The sequence below is a fragment of the Emys orbicularis genome, chromosome 2 (genome assembly GCF_028017835.1).
Source record: "Emys orbicularis isolate rEmyOrb1 chromosome 2, rEmyOrb1.hap1, whole genome shotgun sequence".
In the NCBI taxonomy this organism is placed as follows: domain Eukaryota; kingdom Metazoa; phylum Chordata; order Testudines; family Emydidae; genus Emys; species Emys orbicularis.
In genome coordinates this window covers 22149205-22169393 of record NC_088684.1, presented here as the reverse complement: position 1 = coordinate 22169393, position 20189 = coordinate 22149205, and the positions used below count along the sequence as shown (strand labels likewise).

The 20189-nt window shown below is 42.2% G+C and overlaps 1 protein-coding gene across 1 annotated transcript in view; it reads left to right on the top strand.

Annotated features, from left to right (window-relative positions):
• FER1L6 (fer-1 like family member 6) overlaps positions 1–16866 on the top strand; it is a 178617-nt gene extending 161751 nt beyond the window's left edge. Inside the window, exons 36-41 of the mRNA XM_065397689.1 lie at positions 3572–3660; positions 6562–6660; positions 9390–9631; positions 13336–13499; positions 14067–14167; positions 16683–16866. Of these exons, the coding sequence (XP_065253761.1) occupies positions 3572–3660; positions 6562–6660; positions 9390–9631; positions 13336–13499; positions 14067–14167; positions 16683–16866 (879 nt within the window). The remainder of the gene's footprint in view (positions 1–3571; positions 3661–6561; positions 6661–9389; positions 9632–13335; positions 13500–14066; positions 14168–16682) is intronic.
• The last annotated feature ends 3323 nt before the right edge of the window (positions 16867–20189 follow it).

The window sequence follows — 20189 nt, the reverse complement described above, 5'->3', positions numbered from 1 at the left end:
CCAGTTCTTGGTCAAGCTGAAGTTCCGCATGGTCTCCCTGAGCACGATCATCCCCTCCTTGGATCTGGGAGACTGGTATGCTGCCCTCGACATGAAGGACGCGTATTTTCACATATCCATTCAGCCTGCGCACAGACGATTTCCGCGGTTTGTGGTTGACCACAAACATTATCAGTTCACGGTCCTCCCATTCTGCCTATTGATGGCCCCCCGAGTCTTCACCAAGTGCAAGTCGGTGGTCGCAGCCTTTCTTTACAGGAGGCAGGTTCAGGCATATCCCTATCTCGACGACTGGCTCTCCAGGGAGCAGGTGGAGTCTCAAGTCTGACTAGTCAGAGCTACTTTCGAGAGGCTGGGACTCCTCCTCAATGTGAACAAGTCGACCTTGTCACTGACCCTTTGGGATGGTGCTCAACTCGGGGCAAACAAGGGCAGTCCTGCCAGAGGCATGATTCCAAGTGATGACAGACATTATCCAAAGCCTCAAGTGATACCCCACCACAACAGCAAGGGAATACCTGAGTCTCCTCAGCCACATGACAGCCTGCACTTACGTGGTCAGACATGCCAGACTGAGGCTCAGACCACTCCAGGCGTGGCTCGCTTCGACCTATCGCTCAGCGCGAGACAGCCTGAACTCAGTGGAATCAGTGCCAGAGCATGTACTCAAGTCCCTCTGTTGGTGGCTCAACCCTTGGACAGTCTGTGAAGGCGTTCCCTTCAACAGCCCACAGCACTCTCTGTCCCTAGTAATGGACGCGTCAGCTCTGGGTTGGGGCGCTCACCTGGGAGATCTCCGAACGCAGGGCCTATGGTCGCAGGACGAGCTCTCACTCCATATCAATATCAAGGAGCTCCGAGCGGTGCAGCTAGCCTGACACACCTTCCTGTCCCGACTACAAGGTCAGTGTGTGGCAGTGATGACCATCAACACCACTGCCATGTTCTACATCAACAAACAGGGTGGAGCTTGTTCCTCCCCCCTATTCTGGGAAGCTGTCCAGCTATGCATAGCCCACTCCATTCACCTGGAGGTGTCCTATCTCCTGGGAGTGCAGAACTAACTAGCGGACCACCTCAGCAGATCGTTCTGCAACCGCGAGTGGTCCATCCTTCTGGATGTCATACATTCCATCTTCCAAAGGTGGGGGTTTCCCCAGGTCGATCTGTTTGCCACCCAGAGCAACAGAAAGTGCCCAGCGTTCTGCTCATTCCAGAAGCACAGCCCGCGTTCAATATCGGACATTTTCCTGCTACCCTGGGGAGAACACCTCATGTATGGCTTTCCACCAGTTCCACTTGTGCACAAGGTGCTGCTCAAGATCTGCAGAGATAAGGTGAAGGTAATCCTGCTGGCTCCAGCACGGCACCGCCAACATTGGTACACCATGCTTCTGCAGCTGTCAGTGGACACCCCGATCGTGTTACCACTTTACCCCGATCTGATCACACAGGACCACAGTCGCCTTCACCACCCAGATCGCCAGTCCCTCCATTTCACGGCTTGGAAGCTTCATGGTTAAAACCAATGGAGCTCTGGTGCCTGGAACGTGTAAGAAAGGTTCTGCTCAGCAGCAGAAAACCATCCACCTGGGCCACTTATCTAGCTAAGTGGAAAAGGTTCTCTTGCTGGTGTGCCCAGCATTTCACACCTGCACTCCAGGTGCCTATACCACTCGTCCTGGAGTACCTCTTACACTTGAAACAACAGGGCCTGGCAGGGTCATCCATAAGGGTACACCTCACTGCTATCTCTGCCTTCCACCTGGGAGAGTTGGGGTGTTCTGTGTTCACCAACCCCATGGTAGGGCGTTTCCTCAAGGGTCTGGAAAGATTATATCCACAGGCTCGACAACCTGTGCCTGCATGGGACCTTAATCTGGTCCTCTCAAGACTAATGGGGGCCCCTTTTGTGCCGCTGGCTACTTGCTCCCTTCTGTATTTGTTGTGGAAGGTGGCATTCCTGGTCACCATTTCATCAGCTAGGAGGGTGTCCGAGCTAACCTCCGACCCACCCTACTCGGTCTTCCACAAGGACAAGGTTCAACTCAGGCTTCACCCAGCCTTCCTTCCCAAGGTGGTGTCCCAATTTCATTCTAGCCAAGACATTTTTCTACCGGTCTTTTATTCTAAGCCTCATACTGGTGCACGGGAGCAGAGGCTTCACTCACTGAATGTCCGGTGTGCACTAGCATTCTACATCGAGCGCACTAAGCCTTTCATGAAATTGAACCAACTATTCATGGTGGTGGCAGACCAGATAAAAGGGCTCCTGGTCTCTTCCTAACACATTTCTTCCTGGATCACGGACTGCATCCGCACATGCTACGAGCTGGCTAAGGTCCCAGCCCCGGATATTACAGCACACTCCACAAGGGCACAAGCCTCGTCAGCTGCTTTCCTGGCCCAGATCCCCATTCAAGAGATCTGCAGAGCTGCAACCTGGTCATCAGTGCATATGTTTACCACTCACTGTGTTGTCACCCAGCATGTCAGAGATGATGCAGCATTCGGCAGAGCGGTGCTCCAATCAGAGATTCCTTAACTCCGACCCCACCTCCAGGGGAGAGCTTGGGAGTCACCTGATTGGAATCGATGTGAACAAGCACTTGAAGAAGAAAAAAACGGTTACTCACCTTCTCGTAACTGTTGTTCTTCGAGATGTGTTGTTCACGTCCATGCCAATACCCACCCTCCTTCCTTTCTGTCGGAGTAGCCGGCAAGAAGGAACTGAAGGCGGGTTGGGTCGGCAGGGTCATATATTGAGCACCATGAAGGCACCACTCCAGTGGGCTCCACAGCTGACCCAACTGGAGCTGCTAAAGGAAAAACTTTCCGATGACTGTGCATGCGGCACACATGCACCTGATTGGAATGGATGTGAACAACACATCTCGAAGAACAACAGTTACGAAAAGGCGTTTCACCATGTCCTGCGCTGTTAGGAACCCAAGAGTGCAAAGCAAGTGAAAAAGTTAAACTTCTGAACATATCAGAATCCTACAGCAGGATCAAGTTTGAGTTTGGCTATAGAAATAGAAACATGGTTCTGGTTTAGCTCTCAGATAAACATCTGGCCCTGTATAAACACATGTAATAAAATAAGTAGAAATAGAAGTGAAGCGGTATCAGCAGGGAGGTTTCCCAACTGTTCATATGAGTTACAGGACAATCACAAGACTGGGGTTTGGAGCAACCCAATTCTATTGCAGGTTACAGCACACCGTGCAGGATGGGAGGCAGACAGCAGTGATGCACCAGGCCTCAACACAAATGAATAACTTTAGTGTAGGGAGGGGAAGTCCAAAGAACCAACCACAAAATCCTAAAATATAGGCGCTGCTCTGGGACCACTGGCTGAAATGTTGATTCTTGATGTGATCACATACCACTGATATAGATTCTGTATATGAAAAATACACAGAGCAGACACAAATACTGTAATGACCTGGTTGGTATTTCTAGAAGAAAGTTTGCTTGTGAAGACTTTTGAAGTTAGCACTAAATTTTAGTGCTATTTAAAATTCTCACTAAAGGTGGGTGACAATATTGCTTATTTCTTTTCTTAAAGGGTCGTGTGCAGATGTGGGTGGACATGTTTCCCAAAGATATGCCTCCACCGGGACCACCTGTTGATATTTCACCAAGGAAACCCAAAGGGTAATTCAGGGTGCATTTCTGTTGTGCTGTCAGTGTACTGGCATCCTGCAAATACTGAATCTTTCAAAAGGGCTTGTCTGCATGACTCCACAGTGTGGAAGATCGGGGCGTGCGTTTCACCACACACTGAAGTGTTGTGCTGTAACTGCCCCATGTACACCCTGCTAGCATGAACGAAAAGGGATCTAGTTGGTGTTAACATAGTCTCATTTCAAACAGGACTGCGTTAACATGAAGTAGGTACCTTTTGGTTCGTGCTAGCAGAGTGTGTATGCACAACACTTCAGCGCATGCTGTGGTTCACACCCCTGTAGTCCACACTGCGAGGCCATATAAATAAGACCCAATGTCTGGTAAGAAATGTAGTTGCAAAATATTATTTAAACTGAGAAACAATGCCATAGATTCATAGATTTTTAAAGCCAGAAAGGACCATTATGATCATCTAGTCTGATCTCCTGCATAATACATGTAACCCACACACCTCTTGGGTGTGGTGTTCTGTCTGCTCTAGTGGCACCAAGACCACTTAGAGATTAATGAGTCTGCTCCAGCCTTAGCTAAGGGCCATGTGGCTTTTAGCTCATGCAGTAGCAGTTCATACACTAAGTTCCAGAGATTCCAGGTTCAATCCCACCCACTGATGACTGGGGCCTGTTGGTGATACAATTGGGGGCTCATCTGGGATTTCAACTGGGAAGTCTTTGAAGCTCAGGATGCACTTCCTCAGCTAGGGAAGTATGTAACTCACATACCTCCTGGGTGTGGTGTTCTGTCCCTTCTAGTGGCACCAAGACCCACTTAGGCTTTGTCTTCACTACCCGCCGATCCGGCGGGTAGCAATCGGTCTATCGGGGATCGACTTACCGCGTCTAGTGAAGACGCGGTAAAATCGATCCCTGATCGCTCTGCCGTCGACTCCGGAAATCCACCTCGGCAGGAGGCGGCAGCGGAGTCGGCGGCAGCGCGGCAGCGGTCGACTTTCCCGCGTCCTCACCGCTAGGTAAGCCGACCTAAAATACGCAACTTCAGCTACGGTATTCACGTAGCTGAAGTTGCGTATCTTAGGTCGGACCCCCACTGCAGTGTAGACCTAGCCTTAGAGATTAATGAGTCTGCTACAGCCATAGCTAAGGGCCATGTGGCTTTTAGCTCATACAATAGAGGCTCATAGACTAAGCTCTAGAGGTCCCAGGTTCAATCCCGCCCACCGACGATTGGGGTCAGTCAGTGTTACATACAGGACTTAGAACCTTACCGGTAATTTCTGCATCAATCCATAATTTCTGTTTGAGCTATAGCATATCTTTTATAAAAGCATCCAATCTTGATTTAAAGACTTCATGTGATTCATTCAACAGTGGTAAAAAGACTAGAGTACCAGGGGCAGCTGCAGTGAGTCTTAAAGTTATTATCCCTCCACTGAATGCTAACTCCAAAGTTATAATTTAGTCTCTATGTCACTTTAGCTCTCTCACATACATAAAGTACTTGACCGTTGGTCAAGATCTTCCCTCTCATATTATTGTACCTGAGGGATTTTCACTATTTCGGGCAAGAATGAGGTCAAGGAGCACAAAAGGAGGTTGCAGAGAGAGATTTGTTTGGAATAGTAAGCGTCTCTGTAATTTCAGGCAGATATATATCCTACTCTGACATTGCACTAAATGAGTCAACCTAGTGGTTAGTGTCTGATAGATAATAAATGACTAGGAGAATTCATGGCTCATCCCAAATGCACCTTAATGAGATATTTTAATAAGGGCTTTGTCAGGTAATTTTTATGTCTGGAACACAGACACAGTGTGTGCATTATTTATGTTCAAACTAAAGACGATGCTATAAAAAAATAACACTTTGCTCCTGTCTGTGCCGAATTAAGTAAAGTCCATAATTCAACCAAAAAGGAGACTGTCTAACAAGTGCTTTCTTTATACAAGGATTTTATGTGAGGCTATTTATCAGCTGTGAATTTTTCAAACCAGAAAGATTTGCACCTAATAATATTTGCAAGAACAAAATGTTGCTGCCATGCGGCACTCTATAGAAACATAGACAAGCGTTGTTGAAATGTTAATCATCAGAGGGGTTTAGATTTCTGCAAGAGACCTTGGCTTTGGAAGATGCTGTATGCCAATTAGCCTGAAGAAAGGTGCACAAAAATGGTGCAAGACAAACAGGTAGATATGCATGTTGCTAAGGCTTCCAACACCTACAAGCATACATGTGTATTCAAAGTGAAAAGAGCACAGTGGAGTTCATTCCCATTCCTGGATGCTGCTATAAAATGTCTCTCCTGGAGGTTACATTTATCCATGCTCCCTAAAGGTGTTTCGGAACAGCATTTTCCCTCCTTTTTCATGTACTAGATTACACCCAATATCATATATTGTCAACAAGAAAATCTCTGAAAAGGAGACCCCCCCCCCCGCCATCTGCCTAAATGGGTTTTGCCCTCATTGGCAAGTTACTCAGTATTTTGTGGATGCTCAGATGATGTTGCTCAGTCCAGTCTAGCCCTGTTTCATTGCAGTATTTTTGTGATCAGAATTAAAAAAGAACATAGGCAAACAACCAGCGAGGAATTTTCCACTGTTCTGAGGCTGCCGGCGACACGTACTGTCACTCTGCATTCTCATGAGCTAAGAGAACAGCCCCTAATTCTGTTATATCACAAGAGACTCCAATAGACACAAGGAGTCTGATTCTGATCCCATTCTTCAGACCAGTTTTACATCACCATAACACACTTTATGTTAAGGAAATTGCTACTGATTCATACCAGTGTCTGATTAGACTCAGGCCCTATGTGTACTCAGGAAGGATGAAGAGAAATTAACTGGAAGGCCTTTTGCTACCGTGAATTGAAATATACAAAATGTTGGTTTCTTTCTTTTTCAGTTATGAATTGAGAGTAATCATCTGGAATACAGAAGATGTAATTTTAGAGGATGAGAATATCTTCACAGGACAAAAATCAAGTGACATCTATGTAAAAGGGTGCGTTCATCTGGATATCACTTTTTGCGTCTCTTCATTTATTCCTTGAGAGGACCATTAATATCTGATTCAAGCCATCCATCAAAGACCAGAGTCACAAAACTTAGGGGTTGTATTAACAAGGCTGTTCTCTTTGTGAGATATTTCTGGGATCTTGATAATTTGCTGTGATTGTGTGCCAAAAATAGCCAGCCATTCTGGAAACTAGTTAGTCCTCTTTCACCTTTAAATATAGACTCATTAGACCTAATTCACTACTCACACAGAGTAAAATCAGGAGTAGCGCCATTCATTTGGTGTGAGTAGAGAATCAAGTCCAAAACTTCATGGGTTAAATGCAAATGCCTACAGCATTTTAAACTTGAAGGGCTTATAGCATAGGTGCTGGAACGAGGGGTGCTGGGGGTGCTGCCGCACCCCTGGGCTTTAAGTGGTTTCCATCATATACAGGGTTTACAGTTTGCTTCAATGGCTCTCAGAACCCCCACTAGACAAATTGTTCCAGCACCCCTGGCTTATAGGGATACAGAGTGGTGATACATAATGCGTTGAGAGAAATTATAACCAGCTTAGTGAAGTTAGTAATAAAAAAATTGAGAAGTATCATAGGAGATTCCTGTGGGAAATCCATTCTAACCAAGAATCAGGGGGTAGCCTGTTAGTCTTTAAGGTGCCACCAGACTCCTCATTCTAACCAGATATTTGTTGACTGGAGTATGTGTAGTGGGACGTAGCCCACGAAAGCTTATGCTCAAATAAATTTGTTAGTCTCTAAGGTGCCACAAGTACTCCTGTTCTTTTTGCGGATACAGACTAACACGGCTGCTACTCTGAAACCGGAGTATGTGTGTGAGTGAATGGCAGGGAAGAGTGTGTGTGAAGAATTTTTCATTAGCATTTTATAGCTTATCTTTTCTGTCGCTATTACACTGCTGCAAAATTACAAAATTACTCAGGATAGTTAAGTCCAAAGCAGACTGTGAGGAGTTACAAAGGGACTCACAAAACTGAGTGACTGGGCAACAAAATGGCAGATGAAATTCACTATTGATAATGCAAAGTAATGCACATTGGAAAACATAATTCCAATTGTACAGACAAAATGGTGGGGTCTAAATTAGCTGTTACCACTCAAGAAAGAGATCTTGGAGTCATTGTAGATAGTTCTCAGAAAACATCCGCTCAATGTGCAGCGGCTAACAGAATGTTAGGAACCATTAGTAAAGGGATAGATAATAAGACAATATATAATAATGCCACTATATAAACCTGTGGTATGCCCACACCTTGAATACTGCGTGCAGGTCTAGTTGCTCCATCTCAAAAAAGATACATTAGATTTGGAAACAGTACAGAGAAAGGCAACAGAAATGATTAGGAGTATGGAACAGCTTGAGGAGAGATTAAAAAGACTGGGACTTTTCAGCTTAGAAAAGAGATGATAAAGGAGGTGTGTGATAGAGGTTTATAAAATCATGAATGGTGTGGAGAAAGTGAATAGGGAAGTGTTATTTACTACTTTACATAACACAAGAACCAGGGGTCACCCAGTGAAATTAGTAGGCAGCAGATTTAAAACAAACAAAAGGAAATACTTCTTTACACAACACACAGTCAACCTGTAGAACTCATTGCCAGGAGATATTGTGAATGCCAAAGCTATAACTTGGTTCAAAAATAGCTAGATAAGATCATGGAGGATAGGTCTATCAATGGCTATTAGTCAAGATGGTCAGGGATGCAACCCCATGCTCTGGGTGTCCCTAACTTCTAACTGCCAGACGCTGGGGCTGGATGACGGGGATGGATCACTCAAAAATTGCCTTGTTCTGTTCATTCCCTCTGAAGCAGTTGGCATTGCTACTGTTGGAAGACAGGGTACCAGGCTAGAGGAACCATTGGTCTGACCCAGTATGACCGTTCTTATGTCCTTAGTGCCATCTTTGAAACTGTTCATATTTTTGAATCACCTTTTTATAATATTGCCACTCATGAGTACTGGTTAACTTTTTTGGATGTGGTGCAAATTTTTAAATATTGATTAGAAATTATAGCCAATCATCTGCAGAACTAAAAACCAAGTAGATACATTCATAAATGAATGGGTACCTCCAAAAGATATGTATTTTTAGAGAAGCACAATATGGATTTTTTGTAATATTCCTTTGTACATGATACATTGTTTATGATGCATCAAAAAACCAGAACAAACCAGAAATTTTTTTGGAGAAACAAGTCAGCCATGCTTACACCTGACATCCTTCACTCTAGAGCACTTGCAGATACAAATAATTTTGGTTCTAACATCAAGTACCTAAATCAGCATCTGAGACTGTCAGGAAATCTACCAGCTAATGCACAAAATCTACTCATATACCTTTTATCATGGTGATTGATAATGAAAACACTCATGTTAGTTTGCTTGCCCATAAAAATATTTTTAATGATTAGCCAGTGGTGAATGGGAAATTAGAATTTTGCAAGTCTGACCTAAATAGAACTCACATTATCCCTCTAAACTTTTGATAGTGATTTTCAGTCACTGGAAGCCTGAGCCACATTTGAATGGTGTTTTAGATATTAGCCACCACCTAAGCCTTCCAGTTGCTCTACTAACATTGATTATGAAAGAAAGGATTGATAAATAAAAATTATTGTAATTGAATTTGAATACCCACGATACAGCTTCCCTATTAACTTTACCGTATTCACCTGTGTGCATGCTATAGGTGGTTAAAGGGACTGGAAGATGACAAACAGGAGACAGATGTGCATTACAACTCCTTGACTGGAGAAGGGAACTTCAACTGGCGCTTTGTGTTTCCATTCCACTACCTCCCAGCTGAGAAACAAATGGTGGTCAGTAAGAAAGAAAACATATTTTCCTTGGAAAAGACAGAACGCAAAATGCCAGCAGTGCTAGTGCTCCAAGTTTGGGACTTTGAAAGACTTTCTTCTGATGATTTCTTGGGTAAGCAAACAGTGAAGCCAACTGAACTTCAGCTAAAATCTTCATAGACCTTTATTTTGTAAAAAAGTGTTGAAGGAGGTATCTAAGGCACAATTATCAGTTGCCTTCCATGAATCCACTTAACAGCTAGAATGCCTAACACATATATGGTTTTGGCTACACAAATGGATGGGTCTGAGTGGCATATTTTTGGAGGCTGATTAAAAGTTGTCCCACTCAACCCCCCATGTTTAAATGATGGTCACATTTTTCTATAATGTCAGGCATTACTTAATATGGACCAAAGTCTAGAAATCGTCAATGAAAAGAGTATATTTAGGCCAATCAGTATCTCCCTGACAATGCAGGATTTTCATCTTATTTGCCAGGAGTATGTTCTCAAGTGCTTTGTACAGTTGAGAATAACATTTCTCTGGTGGCTGAGTTTCCACTACAAAGATTATTCCAGACTAACACAGGTCGCTGTTAGGAAATATTTCCTGATATTCATCCCAAAGTATCTTTTACTCCAGTTCATTCCATTACTCCTTAAACCACCCAAAACAATTCCTCTCCTTCGTTTTAACATGCTTCAAATATCGTATTCCTCTCTCCTATGCACTATAAATATCATTTAGACAAATACACTTTGTCTCCCTCCTCTCTCTTACTTATCTGTATATCGCTGTCTCATCTACATATATATATATTGCTCTAGTTACTGTAGTAGGTAGGCATCTAATACAGGAGCTTCAAACTTTTGCGTGGTGCCAGTATAGTGTCAGTCTATTAAAAAAGGGAATAAAGACAGCCCGGGAAATTACAGGCCAGTCAGCTTAACTTCAGTACCTGGAAAGATAATGGAGCAAATAACCAAGCAATCAATTTGCAAACACCTAGATGATAATAAGGTGATAAGTAACAGTCAACATGGATTTGTCAAGAACAAATAATGTCAAACCAACCTAATAACTTTCTTTGACAGGATAACAAGCTTTGTGAATGGGGGGAAGCGGTAGATGTGGTATATCTTGACTTTAGTAAGGCTTTTGATACCGTCTGGCATGACCTTCTCATAAACAAACTAGGGAAATATAGCGAAGATGAAGCTATTATAAGGTGGGTGCACAACTGGTTGAAAACTGTTCCCATAGAGTAGTTATCAGTGGTTCACAAGCAAGCTGGAAGGGCATAACGAGTGGGGTCCCGCAGGGATCAGTTCTGGGTCGAGTTCTGTTCAATATATTCATCAATGTTTTAGATAATGGCATAGAAAGTACTCTTATAAAGTTTGTGGATGATACCAAGCTGGGAGTGGTTGCAAGTGCTTTGGAGGATAGGAGTAAAATTCAAAATGATCTGGACAAACTGGAGAAATGGTCTGAAGTAAATAGGATAAAATTCAATAAGGACAAATGCAAAGTAGTTCATTTAGGAAGCAACAATCAATTACACACACATAAAACAGGAAATGACTGCCTAGGAAAGAATATTGCCAAAAGGGATGTTGTGGACAAGCAAAATATAAGTCAACAGTGTAACACTGTTGCAAAAAAAGCGAACATCATTCAAGGTTGTATTAGCAGGAGTGTTGTAAGCAAGACATGAGAAATAATTCTTCCATTCCACTCTGCACTGATAAGGTCTCAGCTGGAGTATTGTGTCCAATTCTGGGTGCCATATTTCAAGAAAGATGTGGACAAATACGAGAAAGTTCAGAGGAGAGCAACAAAAATGATTAAGGTCTAGAAAATATGACCTATGAGGGAAGATTGAAAAAATTGTGTTTATTTAGTCTGGAGAAGAGAAGACTGAGGGAGACTATGATAACATTTTTGAAGTACATAAAACACGTGTCAGGGATGATCTAGATAATACTTAGTCCTACTATGAATGCAGGGGAATGGACTAGATGACCTCTCAAGATCCCCTCCTGTCTTATAATTCTATGATTCTGTGAAAAGGCTGTTACAAGGAGGAGGGTGAAAATTGCAGTAAGGGAGGTTTAGGTTGAACTTTAGGAAAACCTTCCTATCTGTCAGGGTGGAAGCACTGGAATAAATTGCCTAGGGAGGTTGTGGAATCTCCATCTTTGGAGGTTTTAAAGAAGAGGTTAGACAAACACCTTTCAGGAATGGTCTAGTTACTACGTAGTCCTGCATTGAGTGCAGGGAACTGAACTAGATGACCTGTTGAGGTCCCTTCCAGGCCTACACTTCCATGAGTCTATGGTTCTGCTCCAGCCTCAGGAGATTAGGTTGTAGATTCATGGGGTTTTGGTTTGGTGGATGTGTGTGAGAGAGATGATGCTCAGGAAGGGCTAGTGCAAGCTGGTCTGTGTTGCACTGTGCTCTAAAGGTAGCAAGGCATTCTTCTTGTATTATTGCTTGGTGGTGGTGGTTGTTTTTTGAGTGCCTAAAATGTGGTACCTCAAATCAATAAAGACCTGAGGTGAAATCCTAGCCCCACTGAAATCAATGACAAAACTCTCATTCACTTCACTAGGGATAGGATTTCACCTCCAGTCCCTGCCCTGAAGAGCTTTCAGTTTAAATGTGACATGATACAACATGAAAGGGACTGAACTGGGGGGAAGAAAAGGAGAGATGGAGAAAGTAAAGGGTGTTTTGGAAGCTTTCTAGCTCCATGAGTCAATGGGAAGTGGATCATCCCCATCAGTCCTGCATCCAGCTGGGAAGATGGGAGAACCATGCACATTTAGTCCTTTTAATCTCCCCTTGTAAATTATTTTCTTCACTCCCTTAACCATTTTTATTTCTCTTCCATGAATTCCTTTTGATGAGTCAACATCTTTCTGGTATTGAGATGCCCTGAACTGCATGAGTATTGCACACCATCTGCGTTAGACTGCTTAGCTTTCCACCTCAAACGTATGCACTAGGACAGCTTTCTCTAGCCATGGTGGCCACGGTTTTCAAAAACCTGATTTCAGGTGCCTCCATTTCTGAATGTCCAACTTGTGACACTAAAAGAGGCCTAATTTTCAGAACGTGCTGAGACCCTTACTTCAGAGAATCAGGGCCTTTTAAAGTGTCTCAAGTCAGGCACCCAAAAAACTGATGCACCCCAGATGACTAATCACTTTTGAAAATCTTGACCAGTCTTGCTGGATCCTGACAGGGTGTTGTTATCCTACTTTCGCTGGGAACTCCCTTAGGAACTCATGTTTGCTGTCATCCTGTTCACTGCTCCATTTATACTGATTTTATAACATACACAGATAGAAACAAAAATAAAATCTAGACAAATCAATAACAAATGTTCTACATCACCTTTCTTTGCCTGTCTGAATAAGGGAGTTAAAAATCCTCATTTATTATGGCAGATTGATCTGTCCAACTTCTGATGATGTTTTTCAAAAGCCTTGGTGGCCCTTCAGAGTGCACACCGTTGCTTTGCCAATATCTTTGAGAACTACTGCTCAGATCCTTGGAAGAGGTATTGGGGTATTTGCTGAGTAACAGTTTGGATAGCAACTAACTAGGTGTATTTAAATAAGAGCCATGTGTTTAGTAGCAAAGCGAACCATTAGGCACTCAGATACTACAGACATGGGGGTCATACATGCAGATGATATTTAGCTACAAATATGATCTCAGAGTAGTTTACTGGTGTGTCCAAGCTGGGCTATGCATGAATTAATTGGTTGTTCTTTGATTGTGGTTACATCTGAAATGTCTAAGAGATGGTATATTTTTCTCCAGGCTCCCTTGAAATGAAACTGAATGAATTTCCTCGAGCAGCCAAGTCTGCCAAGAGTTGTGACGTAGGCATGGTAACAGCAACAAGTAAAGAAAACAAGATATCCATATTTCAGCAAAAGCGTGTCAGAGGATGGTGGCCTTTCATCAAAGCTGGGGAGCTCACTGTAAGCAGATCACTAATGACTAAGATGAGCAATCTAAGATTACTAGACGTGCCTCTCTCATGTACAGATACTCTGATGATAGGCACCTTACAAAGAGACAGAAAACTACTAATCTCACAGAGATAGCTGAGCAGTAATATTAGATATTGTAACTTCCATGTAGGACAACCTAACTTTACATGACTGAAGCTGTGGCTGTTATTAAAAAGAACATTAATAATTCAAGTGACATAACTTCATGAGAAGGTCCAATAGACGTGATTTTTATCAGTATTAACATTTAGGGGGTGAGCCTTATCAAATTACATTGTTGTAGGTTCTTCATAATAACTAAGGAAGGTAAATTAAGAATTGCTTCTCAGTGTTTGTGGTTGTCAGTTCTTGAATTTAACCAGCACATTATTAATGAATATAGTTATTTATTATTCAGTCAACTAATCTTAAACTAGGCATATCTATTTTTGTGAATGTCTCATGGGTGCTAACTGGTTAATGGGTGGTTATTGTTTAATAACTCTGGATTAAATATTTGAACAGATATTAATCAAAATTTACTCTCTGATGTAGGGCAAAGTGGAAGCTGAATTCCATTTAGTCACTGCAGAGGAAGCTGAGAAGAGTCCTGTAGGGAAAGCTCGGAAGGAACCTGAGCCTTTGGAGAAACCCAAGTGAGTAGGAGCATATTCACTAAGTGAGATAAGAAAGCTGGTATAGTGGTTAGAGCAAGGAATTTAGCAGGAGTGCTCCTTGTGTCTGCTTCTATCTCTGGTACTGTCTTTTTATGTAACTCCAGCAGAATCTCCGTTTGCCCAGATATAAAAATGTGGAGTAATGATATTTACCTAAAGTATCTGACAGGAATATTATTAGGCTTAAATAATTAATATTTGCTAGTGCTTCACAATTGTTATGTTAATCAATATCTGCTATGCCTGTCATTGCTAACCTATACATCTAAGGGGTTGCTTCTCAATATTAGATGTGAGGGATTCTTTGCCCATACGTGAAGGAATCCACAAATCTGATTTGTGTGTATATGTCTGGTATTCGTATGCATAAATTAGACACATGCCAATGACTGTGCACACTTGACTTTGGAAATCTGGCCATATGGGAATGGTACAATTTTATCACATCTATATTCACTTATTGAATTTCACAGCCAAAGAATGAGGCTACCTATTTTTCAACATAAGACTGTGAAGGTTTTTTTAAAGTCCTTTTACAAAGCAAAAGGTCCAGAATGAACATTTTATCTAACCAAATTCCACCACACTCAAAAAATTTTCAGTTGAGGTTTTTGTATCAGAAAAACATTCATGAAATCAGTTTAGGTTTATGCAGTTAATTCTGTTATAGCGATGAGCTATGGAAAGACAAGGAATGTGAAATGAGATTCCCTACTACAAAAGATTTTAAAAATCTTATTCCAAGTGGTAATTTTAACCAGTGAAGAATTTCACTTTCTCCATCAAAAAGATGTTCAATTGAGCTTCCAGATTTTCTGATCTTCTAGCAGGACGGCATTTGTGGGTGACCATGAGATTATTTACAAGACTTCAACAGCTTTATGAAAAAATATGCAGACAACACTCATTACGATATAGCATTTTAATTTTATTTCCCTTATTGTAACATCTCCGCAACCTTGGGGTATACTTGGTATAGGATCAATACGCAATATCTCAAAAGGACATATTCTGTTACCTCAAATTATGCCAAATAGTATTTTGCTCTCTGAATAGTCCCATTATACACAACTGACAGACACTGGCCTAGTTCATTCCTGAGGTAAGGCCTTTAAAATCAGAGAGGCACAATGTCTTCCAGAGCTCCCCAGCATGCAGTGGGGAGATGCTCCTACACTGTCTCTTGGTTGCGTGTGACTTGCACTTTTCTCTGCAGCCAGTCAGCTTAGCTGAGCAGCATGAAGAGGATCAGGGCCGTGGTTCTACCTCTTTTGATAAGTGTGCTCTAGTGGTGGGGCAGGAAAAAGCATCCCTGCACTCAGAAGAATTTTGGATTGCAGCTCTGGTTGCCCCCTCCATAGTGGAAAGGTTCCTTGTACCTTTCCCACCCCTGTGCACCTTTGTGAAAAACAACCACAATCTGGCCTTTGGGGTTTGGTGGCCAGAGAGTCCCAAATAATGTTTGGTCAAGACCCAGATTTTAAAACTGCATGTGAGTGGATTGCATTCTGTGGCTTCCCAGCACTCTGCCAGGACTGACTCATATGTGCCATACGTGTTTGAAAAGTTTAGCAATGTGACTATAACCAGGAAAGCAAATTATTTGTAGTGGCTACTCACTAGGATTCTCATCCTAAAGCAACTGATGTCAATGGGAGTCTTTCCACTGGGCTTTGGGTCAGGCCCAAGAAGCACAGGACCTCTAAACTGCACATTTAAAGCTTGCTGTGGGTTAATATGTAAATTAGGACCCCCCAAGATTTGTCTTACTTTGAATAGCTATGAAATGCAAAATATACAGTTCACTCTTCACAGTGGCATGTAGGGTGTGTGTTATGAGATGTGGAGGTTAAAAACAGAAGAATGGCCATACTGGGTCAGACCAATGATCCATCAATCCCAGTATCCTGTCTTCCCACAGAGACCAGTGCCAGACGCTTCAGACAGAATAAACAGAACAGGGCAATCATTGAGTGATCCATCCCCTGTTGTCCAGTCCCAGCTTCTGGCAGTCAGAGGTCTAGGGACACCCAGAGCATGGGCTTGCGTCCCTGACCATTTTGGCTAATAGCCATTGACAGACCTATCCTCCATGAACTTATCTAATTCCTTTTTAAACCCTGTTATACTTTTGGCCTTCACACTATCCCCTGGCAACAAGTTCCACAGGTTGTTTGTGTGTTATGTGAAGAAGAACCTTCTGCCTGTTAATTTCACTGGGTGACTCCTGGTTCTTGTGTTATGTCAAGAGGTAAATAATGCATCCCCCTATTCACTTTCTCTGCACCATTCATGATGGACTGTTGAGTGATCCAAAGGTGCTTAGCACTTTCAGAAGTGCTCTGAGTATTAAGAACTTTTAGTGGATTCCAAGGTGTTAAAAGGTCCTTTTGTAAGTGATATGTTTTACACAGCATGAGCTTTATAACGTAATATCTTTTGGAAATGTCTAGATCTTGCCTTACCAATTTTCTCTCTCTTTTCTTCCCTTCAGCCGCCCAGACACTTCCTTCTCCTGGTTTGTAAATCCTTTCAAGTGTTTGTATCACCTCATCTGGAGAAATTACAAGAAGTACATCATCATTGCGCTGATTCTGATTATTCTGATGATCTTCTTGGTGCTTTTCATTTACACTTTGCCTGGTGCAATCAGTCGTAAGATTGTTGTAGGATCTTAGACAATTACATCTCTCCTTGTAACTAATCATACACAAGTACTGCAGTTAAAAATAAAAACTTGACTTCACAATTAATGAGCCTGAAATACATTCTGCCAATTATAAAGATAAAGACATAACCATTCATTTCAGGAAAATGAAACTGACTCAAAATATTTTAACACTCTACTCCTTTGGCTGCTTATTCAGAAGCAACCATGACGTGCATTATCATTAAGGAACTGCCAGAACTTTATTAACTATTTTAAAGTTTGATTCTGTGTCCGTTATTAAATGTGAAAATACATTCTTTGATATTGCACAAAAACTGTGTTATAAAGAGTAAATATTAATTAATATTATATCTATATTACCAAATATTGGGAGAGAAATGTTATCCATAAACATGAGAACTAGGAAGGATGCCCTGTGTGTTCTTTGCATAATGTTGCAACTGATGATTTTAATGTTTTTTCGTGATTTTATATTGATGTACATGATTTTTTAAAGATCGTTTGTTCATGCAAATCAAAGGTGAAATTCTCTCCTTTGTTGTCATATACACATTTTTAAATATCTAAAATAATTGTATTATGCTCCAAAATCTCAAGATATTGCCATCACGTAAATAACCAAAGCGAGAGAGAGGAATTAGGAGGTATAGGGAAAGGAGGAAAAAATCTGTTTTCGGATGTGGTTTGAAAACTGGTGGAGAGTTAGTGAAGGAGAGAAATGCAGGAAAGATTGTCCACTAGAGAGAAAGGGCTCTTGAATAAGTAGTGGGAACATTGTATTGAGAAGAGGATTCGCTCTATCTGCTAGATGAACAGAGAGAATGAGAAAGGAAACAAAGAGAAGGTGGAGGCTGGAACAAGTCATGGGGGATTTAAAAAACAAGGAGTAAAATCCTGGCCCCACTGAAGTCCCAGTCCAAAACACAGAACATTTTATACATTGTCATACAGGAGGTCAGACTAGAATGGTCTAATGTTCCCTTCTTGCCTTTAATCCATGAATATGAATAATTAACAGCCATAAAAATCCCCATGGGCTGATAGTTGGTTAGACAGACATGTAGTAGATCTGACCTTGCAGATAATTCATTCCACCATTCTAAAGCCGTAGGAGTAAGAATTAGAATGTAAGCTCTCTGGTTAAGGGACTAGCTATTTTTGTGTGGTCAGGAAAGCACCTAGCATGTTTTTGGACACTTTAACATAGTAATACAAATGAATCATCTGGATGCAGTATTGCCACACAGTTGAGATTGAATGGTCTCTCCTCTCTTCAAGGTAGGTTGATCCTTCTATGTGAGGATATGAAGCACATTAGCAAGACAGTGTGGGAAAGCTTGCATTGTCACTGCTGGTGCTTGGCCTGTTCTGTGGCTCTACAGAGGACATTGGTTCTCTGGGACTGTCCCTCTGGCTAGCACTGAAGTCATTTTAAAAAATGAAAATAAATAAAAATAAATCAAACTGCCAAATAGCAAACATTTTGCATTTAAAAGGGATTAAACTCCATGAACATGATGACAACAAGATTTACTATTTCTTGTGGCTTTCACATTCTAAGTATGTTATAAACATTAACAAGCTAACTTTAAGTGTGTGAGCAGTCCTGTTAATATTAAACATGCGCTTAAGTGCTGTGCTGGACTGGGGCCTTCACGTGGTGTGTTTTACCTTTGTGTGTTTAATATGACAAAGCAATAGATGGAGTTTGCGCTAGTTAGTCATTAACAGGATAAGGAAGTGATGCTGCCAGGTACTGCACACCCTCAGTATCCACTGACCACAATGGGAGTTGAGGACATTCTGCGTCGTCTTTAAGAGGCCCTAACCCAGTATGGTACATGCTTGCCTGGCATTTTTAATGTAATCCTCTGACACTGCTAGTTTTTATTTCACTGTGTACTTAACTCTGTATTACACTGACAAGCAAATCCTGTTTCTCCTAATAAGACTTGCTATGTCTATGAACCTTTGAATTATGATGATTTAACTGAGCTAATTTTGTTATGCATAAATAAAATTATTTTAATAAAAAAGCTCAGATGAACAGTTTCTACCATCTTATAATAGTCTGGAAGGCAACATGCTGATTCTTTAAGCAGAACCTTTTGTTTAAGTATCGGAAATAGGTCTGATCCTTCAAGGTGCTAAGTGCCCACCTCCCTTGATTTTAAGACTAGAGTATTGTCATAGAAATTTCTGTCCGTTCCAGCTAAGGAATAAGGAGAGACGGACACAGCTAGCCAAGCAAGGAGCCCCGGGAGGGGCGATCAGTTTATTTCAATTGCAATTGGGTTCGAGCTCATAAGTCAGCAAGAACAAAGAAAACACTTACACCAAAGCATTATATGCAGTTGCTTATGATAATCTATCGCTCTATGATTGGCCAAAATTTGCCATCATTACCATACATAATTAGCAAGCTACATGTATCTGCCCCTCTTATGACCCCTTATTGTTCATCTATTTGCCCCCTCCTCCTTGCTTACTTTGCAAACTAAGTGGTTAGCTATCTACAGGACGCAGGCACAGAAAGGTCCATTGTCTCCAGGTTTGGAGTTTGGCTACATTTCCTCTTGAAGGAACTTCCTGACTACCTATAGCTGACCCTGCATTTTGTCCTTCTTCTTTCTCCCATGTGTACATGACAAATTTGCCCCCTGGCAGTTAAGCAGAATAATTTTATATCAGTATGATTTTGATTATGAGCCAACATGGGGGAGTAAGAATTCTCCTGGCACCCATGTACTGGCTACCAGGTCCTGGAGCTAGGTATATAGCAATGAGCAGGTGCTATGTGTCTGCTTTTTAGGGTGACCAGATGTCCCGATTTTATAGGGACAGTCCAGATATTTGGGGCTTTTTCTTATATAGGTCCCTATTACCCCTCCACCCCCGTCCTGATTTTTCACACTTGCTATCAGGTCACCCTGCTGCTTTTTCCTTCCTGGTGGAGGTGGGCAGGAAGGAGCAAGAGGTGGACAGACTCTTGACTGGCTGAAGCCTGTTTCTGCACCACTGAAATCAACAGGAGGTTTGCCATTGACTTCAGTGGGCACAGGACCAAGCCCTTGTTGGTCAGAGCACCTGAGCTGGCACAGAGGTGTTGTAACTAGCTCCTGGTATAAGCCAGCAGCAAGTTTCTAGCCAGCTCACAGAGCAAGGAAGAAGCAGGAACAGCACTGTGACTCAGAGGTGTCTGAGTCACAGTGTGTCAGGCACTGGCCCCCAGTAGTCAGGCCTAGAGGTTGGAGCAGAGGTTGGCACCAGATGTAGGGTTGGGACCAGGCCCAGGGACAGGTCAGGGTTAGAACTGAGATCAGAGTCCAT